The 12,409-nt window shown below is 48.2% G+C and overlaps 2 protein-coding genes across 9 annotated transcripts in view; one reads left to right on the top strand and one right to left on the bottom strand.

The window, feature by feature from the left end:
* The window catches only part of LOC137444911 (mycocerosic acid synthase-like), a 29,904-nt gene extending 19,382 nt beyond the window's left edge, over window positions 1-10,522 (bottom strand). For 2 of the 8 annotated variants that reach the window (XM_068146059.1, XM_068146058.1), the window contains exons 1-3: window positions 10,439-10,522; window positions 8,459-8,626; window positions 3,610-3,757 (exon numbers count right to left, since the gene is read on the bottom strand). The gene's annotated coding sequence lies outside the window, so the exon portion shown is untranslated. Of the gene's footprint in view, window positions 1-3,609; window positions 4,086-6,717; window positions 6,871-8,458; window positions 8,628-10,438 lie in introns of those variants that run through there. The other 6 variants (XM_068146060.1, XM_068146056.1, XM_068146057.1 and 3 more) reach the window with 5 other exon arrangements.
* LOC137444912 (patched domain-containing protein 3-like) lies at window positions 1,368-12,409 on the top strand. The gene is made up of 7 exons (XM_068146068.1): window positions 1,368-1,463; window positions 3,404-3,488; window positions 5,554-5,820; window positions 6,109-6,924; window positions 7,148-7,269; window positions 8,977-9,122; window positions 10,562-12,409. Exons 4-7 carry the CDS (start codon window positions 6,184-6,186, stop codon window positions 12,121-12,123), a joined length of 2,571 nt encoding a protein of 856 aa, XP_068002169.1. The 5' UTR covers window positions 1,368-1,463; window positions 3,404-3,488; window positions 5,554-5,820; window positions 6,109-6,183; the 3' UTR covers window positions 12,124-12,409.

Here is a 12,409-nt window from a genome sequence, read left to right on the forward strand (position 1 = left end):
CTTGTTGTTGCAATCCTGTTCACATCCAAAAGTGCTGTGGGCTCAAGAAGTAAGTAACACATTCTGGACAAGCCTATGAGGTTCTAGACAGACACACTCCTATGAATTTAATGTGCTTTAGCAGGCCCAGAGCACACTTATCTCAACCAGCATGAGTGGGCTATTTCAAAACAAAGCACCAATGATATTCACTTAGCTTTGTTCTGGTTGGCACTGGAGATGGTGACACACAGAGCTAACATACTGTTAGCTCTGGCTAACTGTTCACTGCACAGTTCACCACAATCTAACTCATCTGTCCACCAATGCTCCTCTAGGCATCAGGGAATCACTAGGAAGGTTTTGTACCTTCTACCCTGAATTATTTTGCTATTTGAGTGACTGTTTCAGATAAAACTCTTAATCTTGTTTGGGAACCATTTCCTCCTCCCAAACAAACACTGTAGCCTCTAGGCTGCAAAGCCAAGCTCCTTTGTGCTTGCCCTCCTTACATCCTCTTAATTTTCCTTACGCAGCCACCCAGTTAGAAGGACTCACAATCATGCTCTACCCCCCACAGAGTTATCATTTCCTCTTGCTAAGTGATATGTAGGACTTCTTCCCACTCCATAGCCTCTACTTTTGTTGTTCATCCTTCTGAGGCTTTTGTCTCCTCATCCCACTAGGGGACTGTAGCCACTTAGATTTAGCTTCAGCTTCTGGATTCACTGCTAAAGGCTCTATGCCTTTAGCTACACGAGTGTCTATCACTCAAGTCTTGAAGGGAACCTACCCACCAAATGACAGCTTATCCCTCTTTCTGACTATTGTCTTCCTCATAAATCCACAGTTCTCTTCAGGAGGCGAGATCAAAATGCTAAATATTTCAAACAATGGAATAAACGAGCTAGAATTCCTGACATTTTCAAGAAAGAAGGCAAATTCACAGGAAATTATATCTCATCACATTCAATTTCAGATAAGAGGATTCTACAATATCTCTGCAGTTGTAAATTGAAATTATTTTAGGCTGCAGGGAGTTCTTGAAAGACAGAAATCCCAGAGCAATTTTCTGCCTATGAAATACACAGCAAATAGGGGCTATCACTAATGCACACTTGGAAACAAGTACTCATGCAGCTCAGAAGTTAAAAAAGTGGAGAGTTCCTCCACTCTATTTCATAAGAATTTACACATAAATTTCATTTTAAGTCTATAAGCACCACCCAGCTAAGCATGAGTCACCAGCACATGGACATGCGACAACAACACAACCTTGTGGTGACTATGGCCAACCACAGAGTGAGCTGAATTACAAAGAACTTCAACAGAAGTGATGATCTTTCCCCATTCAGCACATGAGACCTCATCTGCAGTACTGTGCACAAGGCTGAGCTCCCCAGCACAAGAGGGGTACCAGCTTACTGGAGTGACACCACTGAAGGACCTTGAAAGGCTGGGTCCTGGAGCACACAATTAATCAGGTAAGAGACCTAGATTCAGCCTGGAGAAGACCAAGAGTGGGGAGGATTTTCTTGCTGTATTCAGCTATGTTACAGGAAGGTGCAGAGAAGACAGACTGTTCTTAGTTATGTGGTTGAGGCCCCTTCTCTAAAGATACTTAAGGCGAGGCTCAACGAGGCCCTGGGCAACCTGATCTAGTTGGGGACATCCCTGCTAACTGCGGGGAGGTTGGACTGGATGACCTTTGGAGGTCCCTTCCAGCCTGGACTGTTCTATGATCCTATGATTCTATGTGCTAGCAAAGGACAAAGACCAATTGTCACAAGCTGTATGAAGTGAAATTCCAGTAAGATATGGACAGAAACTGTCTGTTCATTCAGAGACTTTCCACTAATTCAATGATTCAACAATTAATAAACAATTAATTACAGATTCTGGTATCAAAGAAGCCTGAAAACAACCAGCCAACCCTTAGGAAACACACACTTCCCTTCAGGTGCCCCTTCCTCCCCTGCCCTATTTGCTCTTCAGGCCCCTCACCATATGCTATGCTCAGCCCCTTGGGTTAGGTGCTGGGTGGCCCAGGAGACGGGGGCCAGCATATGCATGGTGGTTCCTTCACTGGCAGCAGCTCCTTTTGGGTTGCACCTCTTAGCTCCTGTTCAAGCAGCCCCTTGGCTCTGCCCAGGTGTGGTCTTCTCTCTTTCCTCCTTACCCCACATTGTGGTCTTTTTTTCTACATTGCTCCTCCTGCTCTGGCCTTGCTTCTCCTTTTGCTTGGTGTTTACCACCCTCCACTTGAAGGTATTTTCACAGAGGTGCCACAGATTCCCTTGAGGATGAGCTCAGTCATGCCCTGGGGTGGGCCAGGACAGCTGGAACTGGAGGTGACCGGCTCAGGGTAGCCCTGGCACTCTCCTCACAGAGGCTATCCCTGCAGCCCCACTACCAAAATGTTGACATTGATAAGGGGGAAAAATCATGATGGAGGTAGTCAAACACTGAAAGAGGTTGCCCAGAGGCTCTGGAGTTCCCACCCCTGGAGGTTCTCCAAACACAGCTGGACAAAGCCATGAGCAACCTTGGCTAGCACCCATGCCAAGCCCTTCTCTGAGCAAGGTGTGGATGAGATGAGACCCAGAGGGCCTTTCCTGCCTAAATGACTCTCTGTTTCTACAGAACTGGTTGGATCACTTCCAAACTCAGTAATGCTTGGAAGACACAGACCAGCACATGGTTGTCTCTGCATTACTGAGGACAGCCTACTCTTCCAAATCATTATTCTCACAGAGTTTGTGAACAAAGGCACAGCTAGAGGAGGAGACAGGAAATGGAGTCTGAGGAGATTAACTGAAAATGAACTTTCAAACACAGAAGGCTGTGAACTAGGGAGTCTCACCAGTGTGAGAGTGTGCTGTTTCTTCATTTCAAGTCCCATAGACTGGAAACTGCATTTGCTCTCCCTACCCTGCTGCCTTTTCAGCTAGGAGCTGGTTCAGCCCTGGACCCATTGTGAAATTCAAGCCATGACCAAACCTTTGTCTGCATCTGTGAGCCTTCCTGGGCTGTGCCTGAAGGAGATCTGGACTAAATTCTCTTTCTTCAGTCTCCTTGCTTCTTCCAAGATACAAACATTCCACTGCTGCTCAGCAGCCCCTGCTGCTCAGCAGCCCCTGCTGTGGAAGAAAGGTGGTTGTGCCACCTTGTTTTGAGGGTGGAGTTGAACCCAGGTCTCCTGCCCTCCTAGGAAATGGTCTGACTGTGAATGCTGTGCAGCCAGGAGATAAATCAGCCACCTGAACAGGACCTGCTTGTTTGGTTGTTGGTTTGTCTCTTACAGTTGTTCTTGACTGGTTTATGCAGTCCTGAAGTGGACAATGTACCAGTGTTAGGCATATTCTAACACCACCTAGAGAGGAGGCCATTGGGGATATTAGAAATTAATTGATTGTATTTCTAGGTTGCCACAGACATGAAAAGAGGAAAGAACAAGCTGCTTTAACATGGGACACCAGCTATCCTCAATTCTCCTCTAGGCATGTCAGGTATGTATCTGTTTTCCTTGCCTCTTTTTTTGTTAGCACTGGGAATCAGAAAAAAATTGTGCTACTGTGGGTATTTATGTATATGGCAGTATTTCCAAACACTCATTCCCTGGAATCTCACCTTCAAAATTCCAGCAAATGCAAACATCAGGAGAGAATCTGGACTTCCATCCACAAAGACAGGAAGAGCGTGACTTGCTGGAAGTCCTGTAGTCTGGATCCTGGCCCTGACCCAAGGAGTATTTCAGATTTTATCCTATTAGAATTTACTATAAAATGCATTAATGAACAGGCCAGGGAATAAGGACAAGAATCCAGACTCTTGGAGAGAAGACTGAAACATACCTCCTGCTTGAGAAATAACCTTGAATTTAGAGTCAGTAAAGCCACCTTCTCACACTGTAAGTCAGACTCCCAAGCCTCACAACGACTTAACCTAAAGGCACCAACCTGTGCCCTATGTACTGGGGACCCTGCCTGGGTAGCCTCTGCTGCCAGACCATTTCCTAGGTCCTGCTCATTACCAGAGCTTGTCTCCAGCTCCTGAGGAGCCAGAAAAGAACTGGCAATGACAAGCAGCCAATTTTTATTTTCTGCTTTGTTGAGTTTAAAAAATTCATTAACCTTTATGGCCATTTTTTACAGGGAAAGCATTTAGCTGGACATTGTCTCTTCACATCTGCTGCAATGACAGCAGATCATCCATGATCTGTTCCACTGTCAAGAACACAGCATGTGAAAAGCTACCAGTTGGGAGTCAGATTTGTTAAAAAAATTAATTAGGAGCTATAGGAAACAGCTTCTAAGTGCCTTCTAAATCCCACAGAGGAATTCAGAGCCTGGCTGGCTTCTTTACACACACAACCATAAAACAAATGGCAAGCCTATCTCCTTATGTTGAGAGAGAAGAGATACAGTATCACAGTATCACTAAGGTTGGAAGAGACCTCAAAGATCATCGAGTCCAACAACTCTTCTTTACAAGTACTGGCAGGAGTGGGCAGAGCTGCTTCTTTTAAAGGTGTGGAAGTTTGCTCCCTCCCCGCCCCCAGCCTGACCTTCACTTTCCATAACTCTGTTCAAGTGACAGTCACCAGTGGTGATAGACAGTAATGGCTGCAGCTGGTCATGCAGATTTGAGGGAGACAGATAACACTGTAATAGCCATGGCCCAATTTGAGCTGTGTACTCACCTAACCACAGTGCAGGTCAATGTCTGACTCAAGCCAAATTCAGAGGAAACTAACATTTGTAGAGGGTATGTAAGTATGACTAGAAGGCAATTATCTTAGTCCATAAACAGCGGATAGCCCAGGGCCTGCTGAGCTCTCCTGCACACCAGCAGGCTGCTTGTCAGGATCTATCCCTTTGTGCAGGGACACCTCTCAAGGTTACTGCTTGAGGTTGAACAGAATCTTTGTGCAGGTTCTCAGTAAGTAATTAAAAGCATGCTGAATTCTGAAATGCTAAGCGATACAAATTATTGATTGTGCACATACAGTCCTTTCAACGCAAACTGTTGACCAAGTCTGCTAAGTCTGGATCCAGCTGCACCTAAACTCCCCTTTGAGAAGGAGTTCAGAACACATGGAAAGTCATTTCTGAACCTCATGACTCAATGAGAGTATCTGTCCAATAGTTTTGTTGGGCCCTGTCCTCTACACAGGGAAGTGTACCTTGGCATTGAATCTTGTTAAACAGCTGTCACATCTGCAATCAAACCTTGTTAAATCTCTGGTTTATATCAATAACCATATTTCTACTTCGCTGTTAAGAGTGAAGTGCACCACTGTTCACAAGAGAAGGGCACGAAGTGCCTGTCTCACTCTAGCCATTTGGCTGCACACCTCTGTTATTTCAGCTGAGTTTAATGTTCTCATCCAGAGGGCACTCAAATCACTTCACCAGTGTCAGGCACACCAGGCTGCAGGGCATTTTTTGGACTTGGAAAGATGCTTTCTGTCATTGATACTGCACAATGCTCTGGCATACCACACCACTGAGGCTTTCGTGGCTTGCCCATTGCAATCACTAAACCTGGCTTCAAAGTCTTTTACTTCTTCAGCTCTCACTCCCCTTCTTTTATAAACCTGTTTACCCGGAGGGCAAACACCGCAAGCTGTACACCACCAGTTTCCATGTTTGGCTCCCGGAGAGAAGAATAATCCTTAGTGATGAAGTCATGACAGCAGCGGATTCCCGGAAAGCACGAGAGATGATAAGGTCAGGAGGATGATGCGTAGGAGCAGGGCCATTCCCGGCAGAGGGGACCAGCCAACACAGCAGCACAACCGGGCTCCAGGCAGCGCTCAACAGGCAGGGAACTGTAACGGTACCGCGGCGGGACAGGACACCCCCGGGGCTAAAGCAGGCGGGGGGGGGGGGGGGGGGCGAGCGCGGGGGGGCCGGGCGCGGTGGGCGGCTGCCTATCGGGGGCCCGAGCCCGGAGGTGGCGAGGGGAACTGCCTCCCCGCCTGCCTGACCGGCGAGGCGGCGGAAGCCCCGGTGAGTCAGAGCGGGGGAGGGCACAACCGCCTGCACCACGGGGCGGCTCCGGCCGCACAACTTTTAAAGCGCTAGTTCTGGGCACACAACGGTAAAACACTGGTTCTGGCCTAAGGGCGGCTCTCCTTCGGCGCAGCAAGAGCTGTGCATTGCGCGGCTGGCAGCGGCAGTCCGTGCCCCCCTCCCGCCCATGGAGGAGTCGCACAGCCAGACGGAGCGCTGCTCCGGCCGCAACACCAACTGTATGGAGCGGCCTCTGAGGAGGCTCTTCGAAGGGCTGGGGTGCAGCGTGGCCGCCTGCCCCTGGCCCTTCGTACTGCTGCCGCTGATGCTGTCGGGCGGGCTGGGCGCCGGCTTCATCTTCCTGCCGCAACGGCAAGCGAACGATATCGAGCAACAGTTCACACCGACGGAGGGTCCCGCCAAGGCCGACCGCGACTTCGTGCAGCAGTACTTCCCCACTAATGACTCGCAGGGCTTCTCTGCCACACGGCTGCCCACCGAGGGAGCCTACGCCTCCCTCATCGCCGTGGCGCTGGACGGACACTCTGTCCTGGACCCGGAGGCCTGGGACGAGGTGCTGAAGCTGAACGCGGCGGTGACAGACAGCGACTACGAGCGCCTCTGCGCCCGCAGTGCCACCGACGGCCCCTGCAGCAGCCCCAACCCGCTGCTACCGCGCCCCGCCAACGCGACGGCGCCCGCCCCGCAGAACATCACCTACCCCTACATGGGGGCCTCCTTCCTGGGCACCGCGCTGGGCGGTGTGAGCACGGACGCCGGCGGGCGGGTGGTGTCGGCGCGGGCCCTGAAGCTGATGTATTACCTGCAAGAGGACGGCCCCGAGGCGGCCGAGAGCCAGCGGTGGCTGGAAAGGTTCCTGCAGGACTTCCCATCAAAGCTGGCGGGGATGAAGTTCACCGCCATTCAGGTAAGCAGCTGCGGGGACCGAGACCCGGGGTGCTCGGGCTACCGCGTCACCGGCCGGTAAAGGAGCTGGAGGAGAGAACAGGCTGGGGCGTTCTGCAGGGTGTGAGGGCCACGGGGATGTGCCAGTGCCGATGTGATGCTCAGCGTTGCCTCTGCGTCTGGATAGAGACCAGGGAAGAGCTACAAGTGCTTCATCTTCTCTTTCCTTGCTGTTTTAACCACAGGTGACTTACTTTACCTCGCTGTCCAGGCAGCAGGAGTTTGAGGGAAATACCAAGAGCGTGATCCCACTCTTCTCCATAACGTATTTCTTGACAATAACCTTTTCCATCGTCTCTTGCCTAAGGTAAAGTGCTTTCTTTTAAGGGATGGATCAAGGAGGAGTGACCTCCACCCTTCTTTACCTTGTCTGAACTGATTTCTGCTCTTCTCAAGTGAGGTCTTTCTTGAAGCTGCAGACTTCTCGTGACATTTGGCAACAGGCACGGTCAATCCTTTGCCGCTTCTCTCCTGCTTGTGCCTGTTTCCCAGCGGCTTACATGGGGTTCGTGGTCCCTGCCCCACAAACACCTGAGTGAGTGCTCAGTTCACACTGCACACTTGAAGGCCAGTATCCATTTGTCTGTCCTCCGAAGCCATCAGCCATTTCTGTAGTCCCTGCCTCACAAAAATCCTGAGCGATTTAAACCACTGAAACAACTCCCCACTTTAGATCTTTCCAAGAGGCCCAGGGTGCTGTAACTTTGACACCAAAATACACTGTGGCAAAGGAAAGACTTGGAAGGGTGAAAGGGTTCTGCGTTCCCATATTCAGGAGGGGGACAGCCTGGCAGCAGCAGAATCCTGCACTAGCACTTCCCTTGATTAAAACTTACAGCTCAGCTTGGCAGACCCAGAGGGGACATCACCAGAAAGATGCAACAAAATCAGAGAAGTCCTCATTTATGGGGGGAGGGAAGGAATAAGTGATGCTATTGCTTCTTTCATAGCTTCTGTCCTCATCCTGCCCACAACCTACTGATTAAAGATAAGTTAAAAAGAGGAAGGAAGCAGGGGAGGGAGGAGGAGGTGGAACAAGATGTGGAGCTCTGTTTGCACCTTTTTTCTGCCACCTGCTCAGTTAAAGTACAGGTGAATGAGCTCTAGATTCATAGTTTACTGCAAATCCAGGTACAGCTTTAGGTATTCTGCTTGCTAGTAGAGTCTGAGCCTTCCCTGCTGTCTACAGAGAACTTAACCTGTCCTATCTCTCTGCTGGTGGAAGGTCACCATTGTACATTTGCCACCCTTATGGCTGTAGTTGGTCTTGTGAAAGAAAGTTCTACTTGAGGGATTGGCTTACTGGTTTAGTGCCTGCCTCAAGCACTGTATCTGTTAAGGCTGTCCAATTTCTGGATACAGCTGTTTGGCATACAGTCAAAGGGCAGCTCCACCAACACATGCTTCTTGCCTTGGGGTTTAGAGGTTCTCCTGAAGTTCATAAATGGGCTACAGCCTGGAAAATGTGGAAAACTGGGCAAGAGGCAACTTTTTACCTTCTCAGTGTGGTGTAAAATCTCCCACTGGGAATATTTCATAGAAAATCCTTGAGCCAGCTCTTGAGGGCACCTTGGCTAGTAGCCAATCTGTCTGCTGAGAAGGCTGCTCTGCACGCTGCTCACTGCCTGAGAGATGCTTCCACACTGATAAGCTCCACCAAGAACCTGTGTGAAAGGAAAGAGCTTCTAAACATTTATCATTTTGGGGGTCACCCTAAATCTAGCCCCTCACTGACAGAGGTCATGCATCTTAATTTCCCCAGCTCTTGTTACTGATTTGAGGGTCAGCACTTATCTTTATGTATAGAAATGGCCTGCAGGAAGATTCTTTGGCACCTCCTATAGAGAGGAGCCTTGCCCAGTGCTGACACCTGGGAGCTGTCATACCAAACAGCAGCTTTCATCAAGAGTTCTCTTCCCAGACAGGTTGTGGTTGGTGCTTGTGGATTTCTTGTGACAAACACCTTAGTGACATTTTTGACATGTGGCTAAAATCATCCTTACAATGTTTTCAGGTCGAGCTGCATAAGAAATAATGTCTGGCTTGCATGCTGTGGAGTGCTCTCTGCTGGTTTTGCTGTATTGAGCAGCTTTGGATTATTGCTCTTCTGTGGAGTGCCCTTTGTGGTCACTGTAGCAACTGCACCGTTTCTCATTCTGGGTAAGTAGAGAAGTGAGTTGGAGTCTGATACGAAACCAAAGTGGAGTTACAAGCTGAGGGTGTTGGTCTTCTGTTATGTGAGCATAAGGTCATGGGCAGATCCATCCTGCAGTGAGGGGAAGTCACCTTTAGTCATTGTAGAATGTAGTGCTTGCTCTGATAACATTGGGCCTGAATACAACTTAGGTAATGTGCAGGACTGTCTGTAATTGCAAGTAGGAAATCCACCTCGTTTGCAAATGGGTGAACGTGCCTCTGCAACATAATGACTATGTACTGTGCACCTGAAGTGATGGACCAGATGTGCACACAGCTCCCCCAAACCTCAGAGAAGTTGATGTCATTGCATCACATTTGCACAGACTGCTGACAGTCAGTGCCAGACTTTCAGATGCCATTAGATGTTGCTGCAAGTAAAATGCTGCTTTTAAAGTCCTTCTCTCATCTTCTATGTGATAAATTCATGTGATGTTGTCTTAGTCTCATGCCAAGGAAGCACGTGGAACTTGCAGGTGGGTAGAGGCTCTGTGTCATATTAGATGCCTAATGCAAACGCTCCTTAGGGCACACATCATTCTTTGCTTCCTGCATAATTCCAATGCATTTTCTGTTTGTTTTGTTTGCTCATCAATTGCAGAGTGTCTGCATTTCAGAAGGACCCTTTTGGATCCTCGGGAAAGGGCTCAAGCCAGACTCTGCAGATACTTTGTAGAGAACATGCAGACTTCACTCTTCCTTAGATTAGAACAATGCATTGAAGGCAACCATCATTAGATGGGATGAACTGCTGTGAATCCTGCCTGCTTTCCAGAAGCAGCTTGGCTTGCTGCTGTCCAGCAGCACCTTCTGACCTGCTGCTTAATTCATCTGTGCATACTCCTCTGGGCAGTCAGTAGTGATTTCTGCTGTTCTTTTAGGCTCAGCTCTATCAGCCATGCTTGCTCCTCTGTTCACACAGTCTTGCTTTCCCTTTTGATGTGACTTAACTTCCAGGGAATAGAAGAGCCCTTGAGAGAGTCACACTGGCAAAATACTGAAAGGTCTGTGGTTAAAATCCCTAGAGCAGGGCTGAGACAAGCACATTGGCTCTTCATTCACAGTTGAACATCACAGTAAGCAGTGTATTTTGATCTCTGTAACCTGTACCACTGAACACCTGGAGAGCAGCTGCAGCACACAGTCAGAGATGGGCTAGGTGTGCTCAGTCCTTCAGCAGAGTAAGGTGAGGGATCAACAACCCCTCAGGGCACCAGGGGTCTCTCAAGTGTAATAAATTCAGCCACATGCAAAGAATCTCTTTTCCTGTGCCTGCTTACCTTGCATCAGCACTAGAGCAACGTTCCCAGCCTCATTTTATTCAGAAACAAATGTGATTGATTTTGTGCTTCTGTTGAGTGCTGGCAGTTGCAGTGCAGCCTTAACTTTGTCTCCTCTTGCAGGGGTTGGCGTTGATGACATGTTCATCATGATTGCTGCCTGGGAACAAAGCTTAAGAAGAAAAGAGAAATCCAACGTTAAGTCTCTGCTGGCTGAGACTTACTCAGAAGCAGCACTTTCTGTCACCATCACCACTCTCACTGATGTTTTGGCCTTCTTCATTGGCACCTGGACTTCTTTTCCATCTGTGCAGTCATTTTGCCTTTACACAGGCACTGCTTTTGTCTTCTGCTATATCTATACCATGACCTTCTTTGGGGCAATTCTTGTGTTAAACCATAAAAGGGAGCAAGGAAACCGGCACTGGCTGACTTGCATGCGTGTGGGAGGAGGTGAAGGTCAGACCGAGTCCTGCCTGTACAACGCTTGCTGCATAGGCAACTGTTCTGGGCACTCACCTCAGCTAGAAAGCGAGCATCCAATGAGCATATTCTTTAAGAAGTACTATGGCCCTTTCTTCACCAGCAAATGGATCAAGCCACTTGTGGTGCTGCTGTACGTAGCGTATCTGGCTGGCAGCATTTATGGGTGCACGCTGATCAAGGAAGGCATCGACCTTCGGAATCTGGCCAGCGACGACTCGTACGTTGGTCCATTCTATGATGACAATGAGGAATACTTCTCAGAATATGGCCCCAGGGTCATGGTTGTCATTACTGAAAGTGTAGATTACTGGAATGAGACTGTTCGCCTTGGCATTGAGAACTGCACCCAGGAATTAGAGGCCATTTCATATGTAGATAAGAACCTCTCAGAGTCATGGCTGAGAGTGTACACAGCTTTTCCATTAGATCTAAACAATAAGACTCTTTTCCTTGATAACTTAGATAAGATGTTCCACTTCATTCCCAGTTTTAAGTGGGACATTAACAGGACTCAGGATGAAATCAAAGCTTCTCGTTTCTTCATCCAGACAGTGAATGTGACCTCAGCTGTTGATGAGAAGAACCTTCTCCATGAGTTAAGAGAGACAGCCAGGCAGTGCAGTGTGCCATTACTGGTGTACCACCCAGCGTTCATCTACTACGATCAGTACCTGGTCATAGTGCAGAACACCATTCAGAACATCGTGGTTGCTGCTGGGGCAATGCTCATTGTCTCCCTTTTGCTCATTCCCAGCCCCTTGTGTTGCCTGTGGGTGACTTTTGCTATAGCTTCTGTCATAGTGGGTGTGGCTGGCTTCATGACCTTTTGGAGTGTCAATCTAGACTCCATATCCATGATCAACCTGGTCATTTGTATTGGGTTTTCAGTAGATTTCTCTGCTCACATTTCCTATGCCTTTGTGAGCAGCGGAGAGTCCTCGGCCAACAGAAGGGCAATCGAAGCTCTCTCCCTGCTGGGTTACCCAGTATTGCAAGGTGCAGTTTCTACTATCCTGGGAGTCGTTGTCCTGGCTGCAGCCAAAACCTACATCTTTAGGACATTTTTCAAGATCATGTTCCTTGTTATTTTGTTTGGGGCTCTTCATGGCCTTGTTTTTATTCCAGTGTTTTTAACCTTCTTTGGAAGCTTTGGCAGATCACCCCTTATAACCCACTCTAAAAAGTTTGAGCTTAGTTAAAGAAACGATAAAGAGTGTCTCTGTGCCTAAGTTATATGTAATATATGTATTTATTGTATGTAGATCAAAAAGCAGTGGCTTTCAGGGAATGTAAAACAAAGTGAGGGACAAAAAAATATAAATGCACCAGAGAAAGAAAGGCTTCAGAAAATCCAGGTAAGAAAAATAACAGGAGGAACGAGAACACACATAATGGATTTGCATTTCTTATGCCTATGTGCTTGACTCTGCTGCTGTTGTTTTGTGAATTGTTTGCTGAATGCATTAAAGTTATTTTGAACACTGA

The sequence above is a fragment of the Melanerpes formicivorus genome, unplaced genomic scaffold, assembly GCF_026170545.1.
Source record: "Melanerpes formicivorus ecotype bairdi unplaced genomic scaffold, bMelFor1.0.p_v2 SCAF_13, whole genome shotgun sequence".
Taxonomy (NCBI): Eukaryota; Metazoa; Chordata; class Aves; order Piciformes; family Picidae; genus Melanerpes; species Melanerpes formicivorus.

Bases quoted from the DNA above. Each gene is read 5' to 3' on its own strand.
- LOC137444912 (XM_068146068.1), top strand. From the start codon at position 6,184: ATGGAGGAGTCGCACAGCCAGACGGAGCGCTGCTCCGGCCGCAACACC. The intron at 6,925-7,147 runs GTAAGCAGCTGC...TTTTAACCACAG, and splicing joins TGAAGTTCACCGCCATTCAG to GTGACTTACTTTACCTCGCT. The intron at 9,123-10,561 runs GTAAGTAGAGAA...CTCCTCTTGCAG, and splicing joins TGCACCGTTTCTCATTCTGG to GGGTTGGCGTTGATGACATG.